Source organism: Bos indicus x Bos taurus, chromosome 4 (genome assembly GCF_003369695.1).
Source record: "Bos indicus x Bos taurus breed Angus x Brahman F1 hybrid chromosome 4, Bos_hybrid_MaternalHap_v2.0, whole genome shotgun sequence".
NCBI lineage: Eukaryota > Metazoa > Chordata > Mammalia > Artiodactyla > Bovidae > Bos > Bos indicus x Bos taurus.
Genome location: NC_040079.1, coordinates 74,826,257 through 74,854,189, shown reverse-complemented (window position 1 = coordinate 74,854,189; position 27,933 = coordinate 74,826,257). Strand labels below are relative to the sequence as shown.

The 27,933-nt window shown below is 36.6% G+C and overlaps 1 protein-coding gene across 3 annotated transcripts in view; it reads right to left on the bottom strand.

The window, feature by feature from the left end:
- RELN (reelin) overlaps window positions 1-27,933 on the bottom strand; it is a 558,183-nt gene that overhangs the window by 228,196 nt on the left and 302,054 nt on the right. For all 3 annotated transcript variants that reach the window (XM_027539733.1, XM_027539731.1, XM_027539732.1), the window contains exons 9-10: window positions 18,290-18,386; window positions 15,584-15,824 (exon numbers count right to left, since the gene is read on the bottom strand). In XM_027539733.1, coding sequence (XP_027395534.1) covers window positions 15,584-15,824; window positions 18,290-18,386 — 338 coding nt within the window. The remainder of the gene's footprint in view (window positions 1-15,583; window positions 15,825-18,289; window positions 18,387-27,933) is intronic.

Here is a 27,933-nt window from a genome sequence, read left to right as displayed (position 1 = left end):
GTTGAGATGTATCAAAGGCAGCATATGGAAAGTGCTAACGAGTGAAAGAAGGTAGCAGTCACTGTGTCCAGGACAGGTCTAAATGAGCAGGCTTCATGGAAGAGCAGGTCTTCAATTAGCTTTAAAGGATGGATAAAAATCCAAGTTGGATGACAAATATGAATGAATGACAGGTGATAAGTAGGCATAATTTTGAGAATTAGATTGAAGCCTGACTGTAGAGGATCTTAAATGATATTTTGAGATCACTGCTATATTCCATCAGTGGTGATGTTCTAAAACAGAGCAGTAATATGTGCAAAGAATTATTTTATGACAATTAAACTGATTGTGGCAGATAAAATCAATGGGGAGGGAAATCAGACTACTACAATGAAAGAGTAAAAAAGCTTCCAGAACTTTCCAGATGTTCAGGAGAGTTGGTGCATATGATCTTGGGGGAGTCATTTCATAGCACTAAGACATAAGGCATACACACTGTGCTTCTCATCAGCTTGAAAGTGAAAGTGTTAGTTGATCAGTTCTATCTGATTCTTTGCAATCCCCTGGACTATAGCCCACGGGTTCCTCTGTCCATGGAATTCTTCAGGCAAGAAGTGGGTAGCCTTTCCCTTCTCCAGGGGATCTTCCTAATCCAGGGATCAAACCCAGGTCTCCCATATTGCAGGTATATTTTTTACCATCTGAGCCACCAGGGAAGCCCCCAGGTTAGATAATGCTATACTGTGTGGCAGGCTTCATCTGCTTGAAGATCTTCTTCACACCACAATGAGTACACATTATTCATGGATGCTACACTGAGCTCATTATATGCAATCCTTAATCCACACACATTGATCAAAAATAGGATTTAGTTTATTTAGCAGTAAAATGAAACTGTTAAGTAATGACAAACCCAAAGATCCTCGACTAGTATGTACTCTATAAAGATAATGGAATGCCAACTAGAATAACAAAGATTACCTTCCTAATAATAAAGCCACCAAGCTCTAAAGAGCGGTTTTTACAATTATCTTCTCATTCTGGAATCCTGAGCAACTGCAGTTCAGTTCAGCTCAGTCACTTATTTGTGTCTGACTCATCGTGGTCTATATTCATTTGGAATTAATATGACTTTTACTCTGGTGCAAATGATATTAGGTCATTGTCCAAGTAAGAGGCAACCATGAAACATCTATACACAAGAAAATGGAATAATCTCATGTTACAATTTAGAAGAATATATTTGTGTAATGAAAAGAGTGATTTGCTTAATACAAAATCTTGGTCACTTCTGACTAAAATGCCAATTTAATTATTTCCATTTTGATTCTGTTTACCTCAGAACTGTTTGTTAATATTTGAAGACTCTGTGTTACACATAATTATGCTTTGCTACTCTTCCAAGATTTATTTATTAACACTTTTGATGCATATTTTAATTTAGTTGCTGCTGCTGCTGCTACTAAGTTGCTTCAGTCGTGTCCGACTCTGTGCAACCCCACAGACGGCAGCCCACCAGGCTCCCCAGTTCCTGGGATTCTCCAGGCAAGAAAACTGGAGTGGGTTGCCATTTTCTTCTACAACGCATGAAAGTGAAAAGTGAAAGGAAAGTCGCTCAGTCGTGTCCGACTCTTAGCGACCCCATGGACCACAGCCTACCAGGCTCCTCCATCCATGGGATTTTCCAGGCAAGAGTACTGGAGTGGGGTGCCACTGCCTTCTCCTAATTTAGTTGAGACAGAAAATTTATGTAAAGAAACATCATTATGAAACTGAATACCATATTGTTAAACTCATTTCACAAACTTAAAATAAGTAGGTATTTTTAAAAAACAGAGGTATATTTTAAAGGGTCTTTTTGTTAGTTATTTGGCTGTTACCAAACACATTTGGTGGTTTAGTAGACCATTTGTGTTAATACAACTGTTATAAATTAGCTATCAAAAATATATTTTTTATATTTCTTAATTTTGTATCTCTGTGAGATTATGGGTATTCACTAAACTCACTGTGATGATCATTTCATGAGGTATGTAGTCAAATAATTATGCTGTACACCTTAAACTTCTATAATGTTATATATCAATACCTCAATAAAGCTGGAAGAAAAAATTAGCTGTCCATATACCTTTATACCCTGTATGGGTAGAGGTGCTTGAACTTCCCCCTTGAACCCAATTCAATTAATTGCGCTGAGATTAAGGTTATTTTAAAAAATCCCAAATACTAGAAACTAAAAGCATTCTTGACATGGAATGAAAACTCAGTTATTGTCCATCCTCAAGGAGTTTGGGGATCAGAATCAGAAGGCATGTTCTGTGTTGATGTTTAAAGAACAAAATTCTGTAAAGCAGTTATCCTTCAATTTAAAAATCAATAAATTAAAAAAAAGAAGGCATGTTCTGATGCATTATCTCTACTGAATGGCTACATGGTTCTGCACAACTCATTTAACCCATCTAGGCCTCAGTTTCTTAGGCTGTAGACTGGGGCCACTAATGTCTATATCCTAGAGACACTGTAAGAAGCACAAATTATATTATATGTGGAAGTGGTTTTTTGGAAATCTTTAAGTGCTACAAAATAATTGTTATTTTATTTCTGAATACGCTATTTTCCAAAAATAAGCTATTATATTCCCTTAGCAGTATATACCCATAGCAGTAGGTTATAGAGAAATAGAACATTTAAATCTATTTTGAACTGTGTTTCTCATTGTAAGGCATTAAAATTCTTCAGAACAACTTAAAACCTGTAATAAAATGTAAAAGAATACACTGCACAATACAACAAGGTAAAATATTACAATCATTCATTAATTTTCAGAATATACTGAATCATGAATTAGAACTTTAAAGCTCTCCAAATGTTGGCAGATTACCAAACGTTTCCCTTAGGAAAACTTAATGATGCAAGGAATCTGCTGCCACTTTTCTTACAGATGAACTTTCATTGTATAACATACATGTGTTTATGTTAAAAATCCAAACAAAATGTGAATTTAAAGAATGAAAAGAATTTTAGGAAATTACTCAGTGATTTTAATACCCAGTTGTTTTTGCTTTGCATCTATTCAAATTCATGTCATTTACATGCAATGACAATTAAAATCTAAACAACTTCATAAAACAGTTAAATTTCTAACTCTGTGAGATATATGAGCTCTTGATACAATAAAAACAATACTTTGGAATTTAGGACAATTTTATATTGCGTATGGTAAAAATATAGCAGGTTTTCTTGAACAAATGATTACAAATAACGTGACTTTCTGAGTCTCAACTTTTGAATAATTTATGGTGAATATCAAATAATTAAGAATTTATTTTGAGTAAAATAAAGATATAAATTATGCAGATGGTTCTATATATTTCTTTGTATCCTTGCTGCTGCTGCTGCTAAGTCGCTTCAGTCGTGTCCGACTCTGTTCGACCCCATAGACAGCAGCCCACCAGGCTCCCCTGTCCCTGGGATTCTCCAGGCAAGAACACTGGAGTGGGTTGCCATTGCTTTCTATCCTTAGCCCTCCTAATTACATAATGACATTAAATATTACTTTTACTTCATTATTTTATTTTTATTTATTTATTTTTTTACTTCATTATTTTAGCATTGACCAATGACACATACTTTATACTTCTAAGTACTAGGAAAGCTCCAATTTTTAAAAATCCCTAATATATCATCCTTATTTGTTTCCATCTATCAATCAAAAATATTTCTCTACTTTGCTGTTACATGGATTTCCTTTACTTGAAAAGCAGAACACACTGTAACTAAGTGACATGGATTTGCCATTCAGAAAAACATCAACAGGAAACATCAGTGCAAATTCCTCAATATAACAAGTCTTTGGCCACAATTCAGGATAGCATTTTCCTAAGGTTGCTCTCTATACTCTGCTGAAAATGTTAATGACTTCACCTCTGTACTTGTAAAAAAAGTACTTGCAATCACCTCCACCACAGTTTAATTAGGGTTTCATCAAAGATGAACACTGAGGCACCTCTTAATATTATCTCCCTGGGGTCTAATGGCCCTGATGATTCTTTCAGGTATCTGTAGCCTTACAATTTATTTTTGACGGTATCCTTTTAGTTGGAGTGAGTATACTGGGCATTTGGGCAATGCCAGCTTGCAGAGAGCTGGTGGCAGATGGAATGAAATCTGCCTGGTGTGCCTTCCCCTCCACATGAGCAGAGAGCCATCCATTTCCTCCATTAAGGAGTTGTCACTCAGCCCACCCAGCTGGAAGACCATTTTTGATAGCCAAGCTGGCTGGTGGCAGACAATTCAGATACAAAGTGCACTTTAAAAGGAAGCTAAAACATCATCTGTAGGAAAATTGAAAATGCATGGCTTCCACCACAGCCAATTTTTTAATGACTGTAATATTTTAAGTGATTATTTTTGCCACTTCAGATTGCTCCTTAGAGAGGAGAGGTTTTTTAATTAAAATCTAGGCAATGCAAACAGATGAGATATGAGGAGCAGAGGAAAGAGAAATAAGATGAATAAAATTAATTAAAATGGCATTGTTGGCAGAGACATAAATTAGCCACTGTCTGGTTGGAAACAAAATATACTGGTATAAAAGTTTCTGGATTAAAGTGAGATGTGTGACTGAGTGACCAGAAATGGACTGACCTATAGCATTACATATCATTGTGTTTTCTAAGCCTGTCACCATGCTATAGCCATTATCATATAGAAATATATATTTTCTACATCCTGGTTCAATGGTCTTTAAAGGTATAGACTTTCATGCTTATAAAGAAAAAAACAAAATAGGAAGAGAGTGATTTCTTTCATGAGGCAAAATGAAAGAAATTCATTTTGCACACATTAAATTTCTAGGTAATTTAATACCAGTTAAAAAACTGATAACTTGGCTATAAACACAGTCCAGGTGCAGGAGGGCTGAAGTGCATTTGAGTCAACACAATAGATTCAACCACAGTGAGCAAATTTTAGGGAGTTCTAAGAGTCTTTTTTTTTTTTTTCTCATTATTTTCTGGATTCATTAAGCATTTGAACCACTTTGTACTATGATTCATAAAGATTCAATTTATGGTATATTTTATGACAAGTGTGTAATTATTTGGCAATAGTTATGACAATTCTAAAACAGCCATAGTGACAGATTTGAATCGGAGTAATGAGAAAGAATAACAATGAAAAATTCCACAAAGCAGTTGTTAACCTTGTCTGTAGAGATCAATATGACTTTCACAGTGTCTGAGGTTTTCAGTCCTGCCTCCTCAAATTAAGGCCCAGAACACCAGACACAACATGGTGGGCTGCAAGATACTGAGGAACAAAAGGGCTGGGACTTTATTATACAATGTAGCTGGCTTTGAAAATCAAAGCTGTTTGATCTTGGAGAGGTCACTTAGCTCTAAGAGACTCTATTTTCATCTGTGAAATGGGGGCAATTGTGAGGATTAAATGAGATAGTGCAAGTAACATGCTTATTCTAAAGATTGCTAAATCTTAGGAAATCAGTAAATGCTAATTCCCTTCCTTCTTTCATCCCCTATCTTCATTCATTTAACAAATCTTACCTTAATGAGTACCATTATGCAAATAATTGAGCTCTGTGGTGTGCTAAGTACAAAGATGATGGGAAATGTTACTAGGTTTTGTATGTTCATATAGAATAAAACAAATTTCACATTGAATATTGTACTAACTTGTAATAATTAGTGATTAAATGTGTCAGCTTCAGATCATAAACAAACAAGAAAAGGGAGGCTCTGGGGATTTGTTTGAATGGTTATTTTTAGTAGAATTTATTGAAATTATTTGTTTCTGTGTTATTGCCACTCTTGTCATGGTGATTTGGCTCAATTCCATGTTTCACTAATGCTATTCCACATTAATTACTGTACAAATAGGCCTCATTGGGGGGAAATTGTGGAAAACACACTACTTACATTTAACCCTTCATCCCCAAAGTACTCTTATTAGTTTAACAAATTATATTCTGGCTCATTTTACAATATCATGTACCCACCTCTTGGGGGAAACATGACAATAAGAGCAATGCAATCCAAAATGAAGAACATCCCAAGCAAAGTGAATTTAGAGAGACAGCATGCAATTAACCAAGCTGGAATCTGGCCAGAAAATCGTAGTTAACATTCCGATTCTTAATAGAAAAAGACATGAGAACATGGTCTAGCCACAAGTCTTACTGAGCTCAGGTTTATCCTCATTAGAAAGCCAGTACTCAAATCCCTCAAGTCACAGACCAGATAGTTTCCAGTACAGCGATTTGCAAAGCATATTTCTGGAAAGTATATCTGATTTCCTCCTGTTTGTCCTTACAGTCTAAAAAAAGAAAATCATTAAATGGATTTTTGAAATCTTTTTCTGGGGTGCCCAACTTATGGAAGAAAAGTTAGGCATTATAGCAGGCAGATATTGCTCTGCCAGGGGACTATACTCTCAAAACACACATTTAGAAATAAATTCTGCTTTGAATGTAATCATCCCTTTAACCATTTGACTTTGACTTTTTTCACTAGCGTCAACTTGTGTTAAGACTTTACATTTTCAGACAAATTAGTTTATATTTTTTCCATAATTTGGATGTTATAACCTTTATTATCCATTAATGATTCAACAATTTGTGATAATAGTATTAGACAAGTGACAGCAGAACCCCAGAATGAAAGCTCCAATTCTTATTCAGGACTGGAGATTTGCCTAGTGTCCACTGGGATAATGAATTTGGCAAATGCATAATGTACAAGAGCTATAAGAAAATTAATAGACTCTCTTTTCTGACTTAATGCTTTTCCTTAATGGGTTGTTGATTTACCTAATTCACCTAATGGCTCCTCATTAGGGCCTTTGGTGTTTGTTAAACTAGGAAAATTGACATTATTATTGGATATTTATCAACAGTAAATGGGAGAGAGAGGAAGCAGTCTAACTGGAAGTAGAAATAAAAGATTAAGATATGGCCCTTCTAAATTCTGTATACTTAGTTACTCCCAATCCTTGACATACATCTGCAAAATTTAATAAATTACTTTTTAAGAAAAATTATTTTAAATACATTTGATCACAGCCTATTCTAAAGGACAAACCTTCACAACAGAATCTGTGACATTTAATGTTGATTTACTTCTCAACACAAGTTGACATAAATGTGCAGAAGGAGTAATCTGGCATTCTTTGCTATCCATACAATGAACTAGGATAATAAATAGAAAAAGATTAGCAGGTGCAGGCACAGCAATCAGAGTGGGAAGATTTCTTAAAAATAAAAAATACATGGAACAGCACCTATCTTCTAGTGATCTGCATTTAATCTGTGGGTCAATTCCAGAGTTGACAGAAGCCAGTGATTTATGCCTTTGCAAGCTGAGGGTAACCAGGCTAGCTGAGCAGATATAAACATTTATTAACAGTGACTGAGCAAAGCACGCAGATATCAAGGAGTTGTGGATGCTTCATGCTTTCAAAATACAAATTTTGGCTGCCGCCAAAGATGGGGGTAAATAAACAAAATGAAGCAGCTGCTTGACCAATATTTACCTCCATGGCATATTGATCCATTTGGAAATTTTCCTTCACTGGAAAGGATAGAAAAAACAGAAAAAACAAAACCCAAAATATCTCCTCATACCTCTTTCCAAATCATTTGTTTCTGGGTTTTTCTGAGTAATTTCCTGACCTTTGCAGGTCTTTTCTTTAACAGTGAGTTATAGAAAGCAGGTAGCTGCAACAGCTCCAGGCTGATCCTTTAAAATTTTACATTTAGCACTTTTCTTTGAACTTGAAGTTAAGGACATTTTCAGATTGCAGTATGTGTGTTTGAGGAGGTGGGAAGAGATAACTTTGATGGATTCTTCTGGATGTTTCAAGAATGACTAGGAAAATCTGGGCACTAAGTTCTCAGGCTCTTTATAGACATGCAGTGTTTACCTACTGTAGATATAAAATTTAGATCGAAAGGCCTTCCTCATAGTGCTGGCAACTACAGATGATTCATGAAATGCCACCATTTCTACGGCTTCTTTTACTACTTATCCTAATTATGGTTGTTGTTATTATTATTTATTATCCAGTATCCATGTTACTCAATGGAGATGCGTATCAGAATCCTATACAAGGTGAAACACTGATTCTTGATTCTATATGTTTGAAATGGAAGGGGCTGAAAAAAATCAACCATTTCCCTTAAACTTTGATGACAAAACCAATACCATTCTCAAAGAGTCAGAGCACCAGAAGTTGCCCTTGGATTAATCATTCTCCCATTTCAGGCAGGAAGAATGTGCCTTCCACTATTAAATGTGGCAAAACCCCCAAAGCCACCAGGGAATGGCAGCTGTGGCAGCAGTAGCCGATTCCAGCAACTGCAGACTGACACAGTATACCCTGTATCTTCAGAATAGAAACAACTGACACAAGAAATTCTTGATTAGTCTAGAAATAATTTACAAAATTATAAAAAAAGAAAGGATGCAATTGTTTATAAAAGAAGGAAATATTATTGAAAGTGAAGTGAAGTCGCTCAGTCGTGTCCAACTCTTTGTGAACCCATGGACTGTAGCCTGCCAGGATCTGCCATCCGTGGGATTTTCCAGGCAAGAATACTGGAGTGGGTTGCCATTTCCTTCTCAAAAATATTATTAGAACCAGTAATTAAGACAGGTGATTCAGTATCAAGGGAGTTCAGACTCCTTGCCTTTCTGAGTCCATGGCTGGCTTATTGTGGAGATTGCTAATGAGGGTGGTGCTCTGGGGAGCTTTCTGACTTCCAGGACTAGATTTATAGGCATTTAGAGCCCCACCTATTTGGTTGTGAACAGAGGGCTACTTAGGGATTCATGGGAAATAATAAAATCATGATGGTAATTAGAAACACTCTAAGAATGTGTTGCCCCTTTTCTTCCACATGGGCAAGCTCTCTGGAAAAACACTGGCCGCTAAGTCAGACAAGGCCATGAACTTGCAAAGAGAATGGAGGAGAATCACAGATGGCTGCCTAGGAAGAACATATTAATTCTGTAACCTCTTACAGTCCTCTTTAGCTTACCAATCCAAATAAAAAAGCACAACAAACATAAGGTCGGGTTCTACATTAAAAGCTGATACTGTTAGACACCTACTTCATATTAATTACTAAAGAGTCAACAGATGGTAATGGCTTTCTACCAACCCAGGACAGATTTAAACTGGTGACGTATAATTGCAGTTCTCCAGATCACATAACTCCTTAAGTTAATTACTCTATTTTGTCTTCTATCATTCTGCCCTACTTGAGATAAACAAGGACAGGCTCAGATAAAATGGATTAAATATTATTACCAAAGAAATGGGAAACAAATCTAAAGAAGATAAGGAAAAATAATGTACTATGAATGCTAGTGACTCATTTTTATCTTTCCTATTTGACCTGCCACTCTTAAACTCTATTTTCAACATCAACACCCTCACTACTATTACTTCATTTTATGAACAACACTTAAAAATCATTTGTTGTTAATAATGAAAACTACTATTTTTAATTATGTGAATGTCATTTCAACTTAATTCCAATGGAAACTGGTCCTTTTGGCAGTCTGACTGCCAAAAGTTACACCTATGGGAAATACTTGTGTCCAACCTAATCCATTTACTTCATTTGATTCTGATATCATCTTAATGACATACATGGATGACATAATTTGTGAATTCTTTATTTTTCTATCCTATTCTTCCTTCTGCCCTCCTAATTGGGGTTTTCAGCTCAATCCTTTGCCTTCTACTTATTTTTCTCCATATTCACTTCCCTGTGGAGCTTATTTGTACTCAAAATTTTCCATGAAGAAGACATGTACTTATTAAAACCTTTCTATATGCCAGGCACTGTTCTAAGGTTTACATGTATCTTCTTATTTAACTATCACAACAGGAATGGATACTACTATCATCCCTGTTAAAGGTGAGGATACTGAGAAACCAAGAGGTTAAATAACTTGCCCAAGACCATATGGCTAGTAAATGGTGAAACCAAGATTTGAACCCTGTTAAGCTCATTTTCTTAACAGTTTTGCTCTATCCAGTCCCATTCACAATATTTTTGCCCTCATGTCATCTTTGAATATAAAATTTATTTTCTTTATTCACAAACTAGATCTTGGTATTTTTTCAGCTTTTCATTTGTTCAACTAGCACAATGTATCATGTGCCAAACACTGGAGATTCAAAAATAGCAGAAACAGTTCCTAAGCTTAAGAAGCTAACATGCTAACTAGGGAGACAAACATAACTACAAAGAAACGTAAACACTCTCATAGATGTGTATGTATGCTGTAACAGAATGTTGAAATAAGGTGCCAATAAAACACATGCTACTCCTCATTCCAAAGTGAAATGATGGACCAAATATAAGGACCTAACAAAGTGAAATGTGGACCAAATGTAAGGACCTAACAAAGTGAAATGATGGACCAGATATAAGGACCTACTAACAAAAGAGGTGGTAAAATGACTTAGCCACTTCCCTAAATTGAGAATGAGTGAGCCTGAAGCTGCAGTAGGTTGGCAGCTGGAAAGCAGAGAGATGATTCCTTTCCAGAGGGTTGTTGGTGAACTGTGAGTCACATCCATGACCTTGCAGGGGAGGAAGGTATCATCCACTTGCCTCAAGCCTGGGGCTCAGGATTTCAAGGCCATCCCTTGGAAGGGATTCTGTAAGGGCTTAGACTAACAACTGGGGCTGCCTGGCAGGCAGCTGGGTAACAAGAGGGCTGCATTTTGAAGTAACTAACTTCTTTTCTCCCAATGATGGATTCAAAGTGAATGTTCACCATAGACTAGGATTGGACCCATGCACACAAGAGGAAATCTGGTCTAAGATCCTGCCCACAGGGGCTTCCCGGAGGGGCAAAGAGCCCTCAGCAGAAAGAGGCTGAAGTCATAAGTCAGAGTCCCAGTGGGAAGTAGTAGAAGTAGACATAACCTGAGAGATATACATTGGGGAGCTACAGGTGAGAAATCCCCAGTTTTGGTGAAAAGTGGTGACATATCCATAGAGCTTTGTGATGGAGCCAAGAGAACTCCAGCTTTGATCACTTGCCAGATTATGAGATCAATAATTCCCACTCACAACAATAACTGCGCTTGCTTCTTCTCCTTCCTCCTGACCCAGCCCTGGATGATTCAAAGGTTAAAATTAATGACTTAGTGGAGGAGGGGGAAGGAGTTGACCACTATCTCTTTTCTACTCAGCAGACTTCAGCTGGAGGAAAGGAGATGCTATGGGTGAAGTTTGGAGTTTGCATTATTATTGTGAACCATGTGGTATTTGTTATTGAACTGAGACTAGCTACTACAGTGATTGATTGCTTTTTTGGTCTATCAGTAGTCTTGGGACCTGACTTAGTTTTTGTGCAAAAAGGATACAGATTTTAAAAAGCTGTCTGAGTGAATATGAATGGTCACTAGTGAAGAAGAATGAACCTGTATTTTGTAGACAGTCTTCAACCTCAAGTCCTGTTTATTCAACCTTATGGTTATAGCAGCACAGGGAGGAGTCAGACATTAGCTATACACAAAACTTCATCCAGACAATGACATTTGAACTGGGCCCTTAAGGATGCTGGGGAATGACTAGGCATAGTAAAAAGAAAAGTGGAAGAGTATGTCTAAATGGGTGGGAGTGTGAAATTCCATTTTATTTGTGATGCTGGAGGACAGAAAATAAGGATGAAAACTTAGGCTGGACATGGACTGGAAACAGCCTTGAATTACATGCTAGGGAGTTTGGCTTGTCCCCTCAAGGCCTACACAGGAAGCCATCAAAGGTCTTGAGTATGGAGGAGGCATGATATAATTTCTATTAAGGAATGATGGTGTTATCTTTTGTCAGTGGCATCCTTTTGTATGATTCTTGACTCCAACATCCTCAGCACAAGAAGTCTGCTACCATGAGACTGTTGATTTCAATTTATTCAGCATTCCCCTGTTCTCACTCTATTTCACCTTCTCTATAGGTTACTGAAAATGCTTCCTACCTCCGCGAGGAAAATATCTTAATACTCCTATCTCCTTAACTTCACTTTAGGTCAGCAGTGATGGACCAGTAAACACGATTGTGAAAATAAAACTAGCTGCTGTATAGTGGAAGACAAGGAAGCAACCTGTGCTTGGTCTGAACTTACTAGATTTTAATGTATGAAAATCATTCATCTAGGACCTCCCTGGTGGTGCAGTGGGTAAGAATTCACTTGCCAATGCAGGAGACACAGGTTCAATCCCTGGTCCAGGAAGACTCTACATGCCGCAGAACAACAGGGACAATGTGCCACAACTACTGAAGCCCGAGTGCCCTAGAGCCCACATGCCACAACTACTGAGCCCATGCGCTGCAACTACTGAAGCCTGCTCACCTGGAGCCTATGTTCTGCAACAAGAGAAGGAAATGGCAACCCACTCGTGTTCTTGCCTGGAGAATCCCAGGGACGGGAGAGCCTGGTGGGCAGCCGTCTATGGGGTCGCACAGAGTCGGATAGGACTGAAGTGACTTAGCAGCAGCAGCAGAATAATACATGAACTATAAAAATTAGCTGTTACTACTTAACCAAAGAGTATCCTATCTGTGCTTGGACATTTTTCCTTGAATAAATTCTACTCTGTAATGAAGTACAATGAAGCACTCAATTGATGTCACACTCAATCTCTGATTTAGTTAAGGTGTAAGCATCTCGGAGAAGGCAATGGCACCCCACTCCAGTACTCTTGTCTGGAAAATCCCATGGACGGAGGAGCCTGGTAGGCTGCAGTCCGTGGGGTTGCTAAGAGTTGGACACGACTGTGCGACTTCACTTTCACTTTTCACTTTCACACATTGGAGAAGGAAATGGCAACCCACTGGTGTTCTTGCCTGGAGAATCCCAGGGACAGGGGAGCCTGGTGGGCGGCCGTCTATGGGGTCGCACAGAGTCGGACATGACTGAAGCGACTTAGCAGCAGCAGCAGCAAGCATCTTGGAGACTTTTAACAAGTATTATTTAGAAAAGACAACATATAGTCTAAACAAACAATACTCTCAAAACTAAAAAGTCCAAAACAAAGCAATGTTCAAAACATATCTTATGACCAATAGAAACATCGAGATATGTTTTCTAATTGGTTGTACTCTGTTTTCATCTCAGAAGCCACCCACTAAAGGAAAAATATTTGATGGAGAAATTGCATACAGCTTAAATAAACAATTTTTATTTCTAGAATTCCAAATCACTTGGCAAAAGCAATTTTTTCATGCTAGAAGTTTGAGTCAAAATGCAAGAGGTTGGTCATACAAATGAGTTAAAATGACAATCTTAGATTTTATCATTGCACTTATTTAAAAATTTAAAAAGAAACATTAGAGAAAAGCTTCTATATGGTAGCCAAAGACCCTGGTACAAACCATTACTACAATGATTTTTTTCTTAATAGGCAACTAGGCAAGTCTTAAATGTGTGATAGCACAAGTATACTCCACACAGAGTTGTAATCTAAGTAACCATTACTACAAAGCAAACCCACACTTCATACATTTTTAACATGGGTGGTACCAAAGTACAATGCATTAAGAAACCAAAAAGTTAATTAAATTAGTGTAACGATGGCTTATAAAACAGGCACAAAAAGTATATATAATATATAGTAAAGGGAACTGAGATCAAATAATTACCAAATGATCATCACAGGAAAAGAATGTGAATCCCAGGCCCTGAGGTCTCCATGTGTTTCCTGGGTTTACATATCTTGCCAATGGTGAACAGTGACAATAGAAATCCTTCTCTTAATCAAGTAGTAGTGGGATATGCGGAGAAGGCAATGGCACCCCACTCCAGTACTCTTGCCTGGAAAATCCCATGGATGGAGGAGCCTGGTAGGCTGCAGTCCATGGGGTCTCGAAGAGTTGGACACGACTGAGCGACTTCACTTTCACTTTTCACCTTCATGCATTGGAGAAGGAAATGGCAACCCACTCCAGTGTTCATGCCTGGAGAATCCCAGGGACGGGGGAGCCGAGTGGGCTGCCGTCTATGGGGTCGCACAGAGTCGGACACGACTGAAGCAACTTAGCAGCAGCAGCAGTGGGATATGATATGGGCTATCCTTACAAAGGTTCTTTTCCACACCCATATGAAAGGCATCCATGACTCTTTAAAGGATCCAAAGGAACCAAAGTTTTAGAGTCTTTATCAGAACAAATCTCCTTAAGGTTTCCTGGGTGTTTTTTCATGTTGAACAAAGATGATGTCCGTTCCTAATGCTAGTCAGTATCTAGAGTTTGATTTGCTAAGCACCAATTTAACTGTGTCAGGAGGGTTTTCTAAAAAGGTGAAGGTTTCCTAAATAATTTATTTTTTATTTTTTGGGCATACCACATAGCATGTGGGATCTTAACTTCCCAACCAGATATTGAACCTGCCCCCACCTGCACTGGAAGGCAGAGTCTTAACCACTGAACCACGAGGGAAGTACTCTAAACAATTTGCAACCCATAAATTATTAAAAGGAGATGAGTGTCTTAGATCTTTATATTCTGCTTGTGATTCTGTGACCTCACCCCCATGCAGCACAGAGGTCTTTTTTTTTTTTTTTGTAATAGTGAGTCACATTTTTAAAAACTCTCCAATCTGCATCTGTATTTTATTTTTTTCATACTTGAAACTTGAGAGAGTCCAGTTGAAGATCAAACGGTTTCTTAAAATATCGCCTTGACATAGTATCTTATTCCACACATTCTCTGGGCAGGCAAGCCAGTGATTTTAATTCTCATTCAAAAAGTGAGCTTTTAAGACTTTAAGGTTTTATCACTGGTCATATCTTCAGACTTTATCACAAGTCTCAACTCAGTATCTATTAGACAACCATTTCAAACACTGTCGAAGGCCTCTCCTTTGTGCTATCATCTTCTAGCCTTTATGTGTGATTTATGATTCTAGAAACATTAGTCTTCCCATCTGGCCAATTTGAAATGACCCTTCAGTCTATTCCTATTCTCTTGGATAGCCTTCCTAATCCCTCAACTCTGGATCTGGCACTGTATATTGTATTTCTACAGCACCTTAAACTTTCCCAGCAAATCAACAATTATGCTGTTTTGCACATGCACGTTGCTATATGTAACCTCCCAGTAAACTGACAGACAATAAAAGGAAAAGACATATCTGCCTTTTGTGGTTATATTCTCCAGGTTCAGCCCAGTACATGGCACCATGGGTTCTCAAAAATACTTGTTCAAAGGATGAACAAATGAATGATTTCCCATTCTTACAGGGGAGGGTAAAGTGATATTACCTATTCTTTTAATAGTGGTTTTAGTAAAATACTTCATGACCCCATGGACTATACAGTCCATGGAATTCTCCAGACTGGAGTGGGTAGCCTTTCCCTTCTCCAGGGCATCTTCCCAACCCAGGGATCGAACCCAGGTCTCCCGCATTGCATGTGGATTCTTTACCAGCTGAGCCACAAAGGAAGCCCAACTGAGCAACTTTCACTTAATAAAATACTTTAGTAAAATAGCGGTTTAGTACAATTTGGTTTATTGAGCTTTAGGTTTTAGAGGAGAAGAGAAGGAGTGAAAGAGAGATCAAACCTTCACTGTAGCTCCTGGGAAGAAAAGCCAGTTGCCCGTGTCTACTGGATCCAGATTGTCTTCTAAAACAACTTGTCTGTGAGCTGAGTTGATGATGAGGATGTTATCTAAGGCCCAGCAGGCTTCATACACTTCACCTACTTGTAGATTTTCCTGCTTCCACTGAAACTGGACGTTCTCCCCTTTGGCGTCTTCAGGAAGGTAGAGGATGTGGATAATAGTACTGACATTGGAAGGGGCTCTGGAGAGATGAGAATTGGTGCCACAATAAAGTTCAACAGTGTCCACTTTATCTTTCTTATAGATCCATTTTGTTTCTTAATTAAGATTGTGGTTTTCTTATCTTAAAAACATTACACATTATGGATGAAATACTCATAATCTTATACCCCTTAAACCTTTTAATATATGTGGTTATTAAGATGTCCATATTGAGTGATGGGAGGTTAAATATTAAATGTCTTAAAGAGCTCTACTTTTAACATAAGGCAGGCAGTAAGTATACTCAGGTAAGCCAGTAAATGGATAATTGAAGAGAAAATGGTACACAACTGCCTTGGCTCTTGTAAAAAATCAGAGTATCCGGCACAGTATTTTATAAATGGTAGACACTCAATCTAAAACTACTTTATATGATACTAAGAAGAAAAAAAGGAGAGAAACTGTAAAATTATCTTAATTTTAATTCTTACTTTGAAATTTTATATCTATTAGAGATCATGGTATACTGTATGTTTTAAAATCAACATTTACATGAGTTACTTTATTTCTAGAAAACAAATACTTTTTTGTTTTGAAAATGTGAGATTTGCCATGAGAATTAAATGCTCTCATTTAGAATTCTTAAGATCTCCATGCATACCAGTCTTTAAAAACATGATAAAACTTCATAGGATTTTCATATCATATCTGCTAAAATCTCAGTCCTTTGCTATTTAATATTTATGTTAAACATTTTATTTTACCAAAGTAGAAACCTGCTGTAGTAAAAATGATGGCCTTGGCCAAGATTAAAAGTGGTACTAAAATGCAAACTAGTAGTACCTGGGGCTTACTATAAATCAGTTTTGAAAGGACTAGAGAAAAGCCATATTTTTCACTCACCAATGAAGCACGTATAAATCCATAGGATTGTCAGTGTAGATTATGAATGGTGTGCCTTACCTTTGGGGGTAATCAATCCCCCTTCCTTTAAAATATTTAATGATGACTATGTTTTTAACTTCAAAATAATTTAAATCAATGAAACTCTGATCACTAATGGTAAATTTGCATTAATGAGAATGATAGTTTGGTGCATGGCCTAAAATTGAAAGTCTTATGTAGTGAAAAATAAATAGAATCAGCTGAATGTGATCTCTATATCTTATAATTAAATGTATACACTATTTGTCATATCAGAAGCATACAGCTGTTATTCAGCAAGAAATATACACTACAATTTATCCAAACTATGAGATATATTAGAGAAAAATGGAGGCATATGAGTAAAACTTGCAATACTTATGCTGCTTTGCTTAAAACCATTTATATAAATCAGTACTTAATATGAATGCATTTTCATTATAACTACTAAAAATTAGAAGGAATAGCAAATGCTCTGTTATAAAATTGGCAATTGACACAGCATGTCAGAGCTTGGCTTGTACCAGGTATCTATAAATAATATTTTATCCTGTCACAGAGGGAGACAATCTATTAAAATCCATGAGTTAGAATTACTTTTCTCAAGTTTTGGTTGAAATAGAACTTGAACTTATGAGACTTTTATTTTTATTTCAAATACTAGAAATTTTTAATATTAAAGATTAAGAACCTAATATTTATTCTTCTTGCCCAAATAAACCACATTTTTTTTTCAATATGGAAATATGGTAAGGAAAATAGCATGAAAAAAAAAAAAGAAAACTGTCACAGAACTTATGGAAAATGTTCTACTTGAGTCATACTAATTTAAGAACCGAACTGAGCAGAAAAACTACTTAATAAAATTTCAAGGTATTTTTTTCCTTTAAATACCTCACCATACCTGAAATTAGCACCCATTCTGAAGTTTATTTTATGATTTAAACTGCACAAAAATAGTTAACAAATCTGAGTTTTGCTAAATTTAATAAAAATATTTTCAACCTGAATTAGCTTCTCCCTCTTTAAGCATCCAACCTCATTTTCTTATGAAGGGATTTTTTTTTTAATAAAGAAAATGTAATAAATGATAACTCACATCACAATTATAACAGAATTTTAGAACTGGCCTTAGGGAAGTTAGCAGGAAAATTACAGAACCAGAGATTAGATCCAAAAGGCTGTTAACTAATTGTCATCACAGACTGGAAGGAATTTAGGTAGTAATCTGATACATTTCTAGGCCTATAAACCAGGTCACAGCCAGGCTACCTAGAGAGACAGATGGTGATGTTATTTTGTGGAGAATCCCATCAGAAAGGTTACTATCTCAAATGTACTTTTACCAAAAGTAAATAGTTTGTTATAGCAACTACTGACAGTGGGAAGAATGGAAAATGACACTTTTAACATGTTCTTCAAATAGAGCAGGTAATATGCAGGTAAATGTGTGCATTCATGTAATTCAACATAATTAACAACCAGAGTACTTTTAACCATGAAGAATAAAGCCAGTGGTAGAATGAAGGTAAACAGGGAAGCAGAAACCCACCTACATCAAAACTTAAAATGATAACAAACCTAATTTTCTCAAGCTGAATCCAGTCCGCAGTATTATTCTTGGCATATGACACGATGATACAAGGGTCTGAGTAACTATAGCGACATGAACCTGAACCTGTAAGCAGCAATAACAATAAATTTCAAAGTTAAAAAAGAAGTGTGATTACATATTATCCTTCTTGATAAATACTCTAGATAATTTTCTAACCACTTAGTTGTTTGATCATTTCCCAATTCTTCTAACTATGCTAAAACTTTTTGTGATCTATTCTGATAAATATTAAATAAATAATTTTGAGTTAATAAAAAAGTAAACTGCAGGTCTCTTTAGAGATACACGAACTTCTAAATTAAATATAAACACTCTGTTCTAGGCCAAGAAATATCTGAATATTATAGAATGATTAATAATGTCATTACGGTTCTTGCAAGTTAATATTAATAATGCTTGTATTAAGTGGCATGTCAGTCACTCAACTGCATGAGTAAAAATAGCATTCTTCCGTGTGTCTGTTATTTAACTTATGATGTAGCACGCTGCTGCTGCTTAGTTGCTCAGTTGCATCCGACTCCATATGAGAAATTAAAATACTGTAAATTCAAGTACTAAATGAATGAGAACTATTAGAGATATGATTGATATTATTCTACTACAGCCCAACATCAAAGATTTGAAAGAGAAACATTATTTTCCATTGTGGATATCTGGTCATTGTTTTTCATGTATTTTCAGTATTGGATATATGAAAACCAAAGACAGTTTTAAACTCTGATAAGAATTTGTTTTAACATGTTTAATGAATTCCTATAATAAAACACTCTCCAAAACAGCCATGAAACATAAGCCAGAAGTTTACTGGAACTCAGTAGCAGGGTTTTTATACTATATTAAAAACAAATGAACCAAACGAAAAAGAAATAGGATATTTTATGTTTAACTTTCCCCCATCTGCTAGAGGAATCGTAGTTTTAGCAAACGGCATCTGTTGATGGTTTTTATATTTGTAGTACTCAAGAGTTCCAAGCTTTAATCAGACTCATTTATTTTTTTTCAGTGGTGTTTAGTACAACACCAGTTAGTTTGCCATCGCCAAGGCTGGCAGTGAGCTAAAAAGGCCAAACAGTAGTTTTCCTAGATTTATTCTCACAGCTAGAGTGTTGATGAAAAAAGGCTACTGAAAAGAAAGCAACACAGTAACCTTGAGCTCAAATAGAAACCTACTTTATGCTGTTTGATCATTTAAGTTCTACCTTTCTTAAGCAGCTGCTTAAAATAAATATCAAACTGTGGGGCTGGAAATGGAAATGGCCAGGATTATGTGAGACAAACTTCAACACAAACACGTATGAGGTCTGGCAGACAATTTGTTTTTCAAAAGGCAGTTCACACTAGCCTAAAGAATGTAAATGGTATTTATGTGCTTCCTTTCTGTTTTATACATGGTTAAGTACTTAAAAGCAAGTGCCTGAGGTGAATCCCCAAAATGGAAAGGCAAGAACAAATGAAAACCAAAAATGTTCCTCACAGAAGCAATTCAGTGGAAATTATTTACAAATTGAAAAAGAACAGGAAAGCTGATAAACATTAAAATAAAAAATGTGTTCAACTATGGCCCTGATAACCAATATGACCCCTCCCCTGTTTTCTTTTGTTATCATCTCACTGTTGGGAGAAAAAGTGTTTACTGTTGTGAGAATAAACTTATTGTCGTTGTCCAGTTGCCAAGTCATGTCCAACTCTGCAACCCCATGGACTACAGCACACCAAGATTCCCTGTCTTTCACTATGCAAACTACTCCAGCATTCTTGCTGCAAGAATAGTACAATAAGTTTATGATGCACTCATTGAAATAAAAGGTACCTGGCAGGTGACTCACTTTTACTTACTTAGTCATTATATTATTTTGTATTTAAAATGTTAATATCTTCTGAACCCATCTCCTCCTCATTATTGTCAATGGATTCTCAGTAGCTCTTGCCAGAACTTTGCAATAGTGATTAGCTGGTCTCCAGCCTCACATGTCCTCACCCAGCCACACTACTGCCAGTGCTCTTCCCACAAGTGAACTGAATCTTGTTACTCCCTTCTTATAATCCATCAACAATTTCTCAGTCCCTTCAGGATAAAGCAGTACTTCCAGCCCTGGTGAGATAAAGGTGCATGGATCCTACAGACTAAAAGTGTACCCTGGAAAACAGAACTAGCCCAGGGTTATCTTTAAAGGGTTCCTACATGAAAAGATGGCTCAAAAGCCACAGGGATTCCCACAGAGGAGTGGATAGCCAGAAGACCAGGAATGGGGTGTTAGGTACGAATGGACAGCCAGAAGAGCGGCACTGCCCATGCCATGGGAACTTCCCCTCCTGGAAGAAGTACCACCCAAGAGAATCAGTTGGCTTTGTATACATGTTTCCCTTTGGGGCCACTCCTATCAAACTACCATCCCAAATGGTGCCAAGCCAATGAATAAATGATTCTCCACTCCCACTATGAATACAGCTGTTCCACATAGACTGGGTGAATTTCTTCTTCAGATAAGCCCTTCTGAACTGCAGCCCCACTGTCACATAGACTTGGGTCAGTAGAGTAAGATTTGTCCTTGCCCAGACTGAAAATGGTTGCTTGACTCTGTCTGCAATGAGGGGAGGAAAGAGTTAATTAACATCCATGTGCCCAGGTACCTAAAGCCATCCCCAACTCCCTGCTCCCAGATGCAGTGGTGCAGAGATATCACATACCTCAAAACACCTCTAATGCAGTGAGGAGACAATAATAAGCAGGTGCCACCTGCAACAGGTACTTCTTTCCCCTCTTAAATCAAAGATCTTTAATTGCCAAAGTTGGATATTTAAAACCAGAAAGGAAAAACAACTCAAATGAAAAATGCAAAATATCCTCTCATGTACAGGTTCATTTTCTCTCCTTTGGATTGCTTCCAATGTAATTGCTATCCTTCACTCTAAAGTAGCAATTTTGCAAAGATTTTAAGAATTGCTGAATATAACTTAGAATTATGGTTATAAAAGTATGGTCTGAGAACCATTAATGGACTTAAATGGGTCTGAAAATGTAAGCTCTTTCTTTGGTTCTTACTGGCAAATGAAATTTCATATATTATCAGTTTTACTTATATCAAGGATATAAGCAGCCTATAAAGTGATGAAGGGTTCCTGAAGTATGGTATTCATAAATAAAATTGATGAACTTCTAGAACTCACTGGGAACCCTAATCCAACAGTCAAGGAATTCTGGTTTCCATGTAGAGGTACACACACCAGGATTACTGTAATACCCCCAGCTTGGGGGAGGACAGGATATTTATGTTAAATGTACCTCATGAGTGTTGTTTCCAGTTGGTCTTGGTTGGCAATTCTTGATTTAAAATTGACAGATAAATTGATAAATGATAAAGTAAATATACATTTACTTACTATAACTGTCATTTGCATTACTATTGGTTATTTAGTCAATCCATAGTACATAATGATAGATAATTTTTTCAGCAACATTTCTGAACTAATATTGGCTTAAAGTTTGTCCTATACTTAAGACATATATGTATTGCAATATAACAAGCCATCTCTACTCCTTTGCTAAAGCAAATACCTACATAATGCCTTGAAACTATCTTGCAACAAAACCACCTTTCATTGATGATGTCCTGAATTCATGATATTGAATTTGTTGCTAGAATTTGTGCCATTTGAATAATTTGCTCTGTATTATCAAATTATGTATAAAAATACTGTTTTAAAAAATTTTTGGAATTTTAACATAAAAGCATATATCTGCTTTCATTCTTATTAGATTAACAATGCACCATATATAGTTAAGAAAAATAGAGACCACAGAGTAATACCTTCATCTTTTCAATCACTCTACCAGTGTACTCTGCCTTCCTCCTGTTATAATGGATGAAGTGCTCTGTTCTAAAGAATGGTGAACCTTCTCATGTGATCTAGATTCCATCTCCAATGGCTCTTTAAGATTTCCCCTCTCTTTCTCTTGTATCATCACTTTCTTCCAATAAGTTTCCTGGATCATTCCTATTGTTATACAAACTTCATAGAAACATACAAAGCATCTCCCATCTTAATTTTTTTTATTGATGTCACACTTGTACCTTCTGTTCTTTCCAATCCTATTTTTGTTCCACTTATAGGAAAACTTCTCAAAAGGGCTGTCCAGTGATTGTCTCCACTTCATCACAGCCTATCCTCCATCCCTTCCTCCATTCAGACTTCTACACTCAAGTACCGCCCTGAAACTACTCTTGCTTATGTGGCTGGGGACTCTCTGTTGCCAAATCAACAAATCATTTCCCCATGTTCAGGGTACTAGACTTCTCATCAGGATTTGTCACAGTCCATCCTTTCCCCTTAATTGGATAACTTCTTCTATCTTCCACTACCTTCTTGATCTTTCTCTTGCTTCACTGGCTGTTACTTCTCATTCTCCATTGTTGCCCTTTTCATTCTTGATCTCAAATTGTTTTGGTGGCTTTCTCTTTTCTCTACATTGCCTCTTTTTACTTTGAGGCTTTAAATAACATCTACAACAAATATCTGTATGCAGGTGAAGAAGCAACAGTTAGAACTGGACACGGAACAATGGACTGGTTCCAAATTGGGAAAGGAGTACGTCAAGGATGTGTATCGTCACTCTGCTTATTTAACTTATACGCAGTTTACATCATGCGATGCTGAGCTGGATGAAGCACAAGCTGGAATCAACACTGCTGAGAGAAATATCAGTAACCTATGGTATGCAGATGACATCATCCTTATGGCAGAAAACGACAAAGAACTAAAGAGCCTCTTGATGAAAGTGAAAGAGGAGAGTGAAAAAGTTGGCTTAAAACTCAACATTCAGAAAACTAAGATCATGGCATCCAGTCCCATCACTTCATGGCAAATAGATGGGGAAACAATGGAAACAGTGACAGACTTTATTTTCTTGGGCTCCAAAATCACTGCACACAGTAACTGCAGCCATGGAATTAAAAGACACTTGCTCCTTGCAAGAAAAGTTATGACCAACCTAGACAGCATATTAAAAAGCAGAGGCATTACTTTGCCAACAAAGGTCCATCTAGTCAAAGCCATGGTTTTTCCAGTAGTGATGTATGGATGTGAAATTTGGACCATAAAGAAAGCTGAGCACTGAAGAATTGGTGCTTTTGAACTGTGGTGTTAGAGAAGACTCTTGAGAGTCCCTTGGACTGCTAGGAGATCAAACCAGTTAATCCTAAAGGAAATCAGTCCTAAATATTCATTGGAAGGAATGATGCCGAAACTGAAACTCCAATACTTTGGCCACCTGATGCCAAGAACTGACTCAGTGGAAAAGACCCTGATGCTGGGAAAGATTGAAGGCAGGAGGAGAAGGGGACGACAGAGGATAAGATGGTTGGATGGCATCACCAACTTGACGGAAATGAGTTTGAGCAAGCTCTGGGTTTGTGATGGACAGGGAAGCCTGGCGTGCTGCAGTCCATGGGGTTGCAAAGAGTTGGACATGACTGAGTGACTGAACTGAACTGATATTTCCCATGAGATCCACATTTATAGATCCAACTGCTACTTACCATCCCAAAAGAACATCTCAAGTTTATTAAGTCAAAATCAGAAGAACTAGTTTTCCACCTTACAAATATTCAGTACACTTTGCATTTCAAATGACACCACTCCAGATGCTCAAAGAAACTAACAAAACACTAGATGTCATCTTTGATTCCTCCCTTTCTCCTTCACTTCCCACTTCCAACCCATCAGCCTGGGAGTTCTGACTCCAAAATACTGCTCAGCTTCTATCTTCCACTAGTGCTACCACCTTAGTCAAGTCAGGGTCATGTCTTGCTGGTCTTCGTGCTCCCCTTTTTATCCTCCTGTAATTAATTCATCCTCCACATAGCAGTTATAGGCCTTTCAAAAACAAAAGAGTCTTTTAAAATGTTTTAGTCATTAGGCCAACCCAGCTTAAAACTCTCTCAAGGTTTCTCAGTCCACTAGGAACCAAAGGATAAGCTCATTGCTATGATACATTAAATCCCTCATGATCTTAGAACATCCCTTGTACCACTCTTCTTTTCACATACTTTGTTTCAGCCACTTTGGACTTTCTCCTCCCTGAACACTCCATCTCAGGGCTTCCATGCGCCTACTCTCTGCCTGCTATTACACTGATGATATCAATATCCTCACACTCTATTCTTTCCTCATTCCATTCATGTCCTATCCCACAGACTCTCCCTTGGTTTGTTCCTCTTCTTTCTCCTGGATCTGTGCAAATACCACCTCCTCAAAGAAATCTTCCTTGATCATTCAGTCTAAAGAAGTTCACCTCCAATGTCCAATACTCCTGCATCTTATCACTCCACTTTATGAGTGTATGAATTTATCTCATCTATTTACTTGATTATTTGCTCATTATCCATCTCCTGTTAGAATGTAAGCTCCATCAAAGCAGTGTCTGTCTTGTTTACTACTTGTGTCCCAAGTACCCAGAACAGTCGTGGTACACAATAGAAATCAGCTCTGGCTTGACCGTGAATGAGTTTGCTATAATTTGCTTATTTGAAATTATCTGTTTTTTTTGTTTTTACTGAGATATATTTATACTAGAAAGGGGGAACTATAACCATGGATGGATGGGACTTAAGGATTTTCAACTTTTCTGAATTGGGTCAAAAGTGAAAAAAAATCGTGCTTTAGAATATTTGTACTACATGTATCCTCACCCAAGATTAATTTTGGTACTGTCATATAGTCAACGGGGCAATAATTCTCCCACATTAACTAGAAATTGCCCTAAAATGACTTAGATGGCTACACAATCCAGTTTGTCTTTAGAATAAAAATATCAGAGACAGATTACATGAGTAATTATGATACATTTTTATCAGCTAGATAAAGTAATATGAAGAATAATGATAGCCAGATGAATTATTTTACTTATTAGTAAAGTCCTATTGTAATAGCCCAGTATAATTAAAAATAAACAGTTTGCAAAGTCATACAAAGTACTCATAAGCCACACCGAATATCACCCCCAAGGCACATGTTCTGACCTCTCCATCAGGAATCATTTTCTAGTACATTAAGAAAAAAGTTTCTCAAATGTAATATCTTCTTAATTGTAAGACATTATCTTGTCCTTTCAAGTTGATTTGTTTCTGTTTGAATGTTTAACTAGATTAACACATTATTCTAAGGGAGAAAACCCACTTTTATGTCTAGGAAGAAACCTAATAAAACTGTAATTTTATAGAAAAATATTACTCTAAATTGTAATGCTATAAAATTGTTGATGATAGGTATATCTTATCATCATATAATCTTAACATCATATAGCCTTATGTGCATGCTCAGTCCCTCAATCGTGTCCGACTCTGTGACCCTGGCAGACTGTAGCCTGCCAGGTTCTTCTGTCTATGTGATTTTCCAGGCAAGAATACTGTAGTGGGTTGCCATTTTGTCCTCCAGGGGTCACACAGTCTTAAATAGATGAGGGAATTCTATATATTAATAAATTCAATGCTTGTTAGTATTACTGATAACTATATATAATTTTTTAACTTCATTTTTTGGAGTGAAATTCCCTCTGATACATTATCTTCCAGAAAGAAAGTATGTATAGAGGTTAGGAGAGTGGATGGTGAGGGCATGCTATTAGGTTCGTAATCTGGGATTTGACACTTTTTAGCTGTGTGAATCTTGAGCAAGTCACTAATCTTTACTGTGTCCAGTCTCTATATTTGTAAAATGTGAATAATAATAATAAAATAATAATAAAATAAAAAAAAATAATAATAAAAAAATCTCTTCATAGAACTGTTGTGAAGATTAAGGCATTAACACATGAAAAGTGCTTAGAAAACAACTCCGGTCCACACTAAGAAATTTCAGGTATGATTCAGTATTTTTGTTTCATTTCATAAATTCATTTATCCCATAAAAAGGAGAAAATATTTGTTCATGGGCCAAATACTAAGCTGAATCACTGCTTATCAAATAATTTAAGGCATGTTAAGGCATATATTCCCTCTTCAATATATTCTTTCATTTTGGGCTATTTCCCAGCTCTTTAATGGAAATGCTGTAAGTGCAATGTGGAAATGAAAACTGAGAACCAAAAGAGTTATCTTCCTGTTTGTTAGCATCATTGGTAAATGTATTAGAGGGGAAGAAAGGCAACTACTTGATAAGAAAAAGAAGGCGCTCTGGGAATAAGATAGCAAGACATAACAGTATAAGGAGACATACTTCATGAGGTCTTTAGAATTGATAGAGTGGAAATTTGAGTTTGCAGTGCCTAACATCCAGAGAAAACAGAAAATCTGACCAGTTAAAGTTTTAGCAGCAGCCACAGAGGAAAGAAAAAATTCCAATAATTCAAGAGAACAATTGTAGCTGCTTTGAGCAGTTAGATACTACTCTGAATGCTCATTTTATAGGTATGGAAACTGAGGCAAAGAGAAGCTAAGCAATTTCTCAAAGCCCAAATGCGATTCAGAATTGGGCACACCAGAATCCATGCCTTCAACCACTTCACTATACTCCTTCTGATGCACAAAGCACACTTAAGAAAACAAACAAATACTGCTTGATTTTCACATGGTTAGAACATGTGGGGACACGCTTCTGTGCTTCTACTTCTACTCTGGCTCCTGCCTTGAGCCATATGGCTCTGTTTTTGGTAAAACCTAAAGGACTGAACCACCTCTAGTTCCCATATCAGGTTCACTTGGAAATCACTTTCTCTGCAGGTTCCATGCCCATTCTTCTCCTTCCCCTGCCTCCACAGTCACCCAAAGCTGCATACCCTTCTGCAGATTTACTGAATCTATGCCTTTATTTTACCTTCACAATCACCTCCTTAAATCATCTCTCACATAGATCAGTGTGATAACGTACTATCTGAGCGCTGAGAACAAACACAAAAGGTATTTCACTGATAAGTAATTTGCTTTAATTACTGATAAGTAATTTGGTCATTTGCTTTAAAAATCCATAGAAAGTCATTTAAAAGAGATTAAAAAAAAATACTTGTATTCCAAAGAAGTAATATTCTAACATTTCCCAACTCAGAAAACTTTAATTATGTGGAAAACATTAACCTGATACAATATTACAATCAGGATTAAATTTAAAATAATAGTGTAATCCACATTTGTATCCTAAATGACAAATTCTATAATAGCTTATAAATCCGTTTCTGAAATAATTATTTTACTATAAGGAAACAATAAATATTTACAAATGTAAAACAGTGCCTAGTACTTGTTATTTAAAAATAAAGAAGAAGAATGGCAAAACTTATTTCTATAAGGCTGTTTCCTTTACTGTTACTGTTAGAGAGATTCATCACTATGGTTGTAAGAAACATTTTTAGTAATCTCAGTCTGACCTTTGAACCACTTTACTCATTATAAAATTGCAACTAAAATTGGTATCAATTTTTACTCCAGTGCTCTATTTAAATAGTACCATCCCTACTATAATTTACAAAACAATAGATAAGCAACTTTTCACTTTTGTTATAGGGAGTCAGGTCAAGATGATCAATCTAGCAATCAATCAACCAGTGAGTCAACCAATTATTAAAAATACTTCTGTCTGAGGTACATGCAAACTTAAAAGCCTAGTTATTTTCTCATGA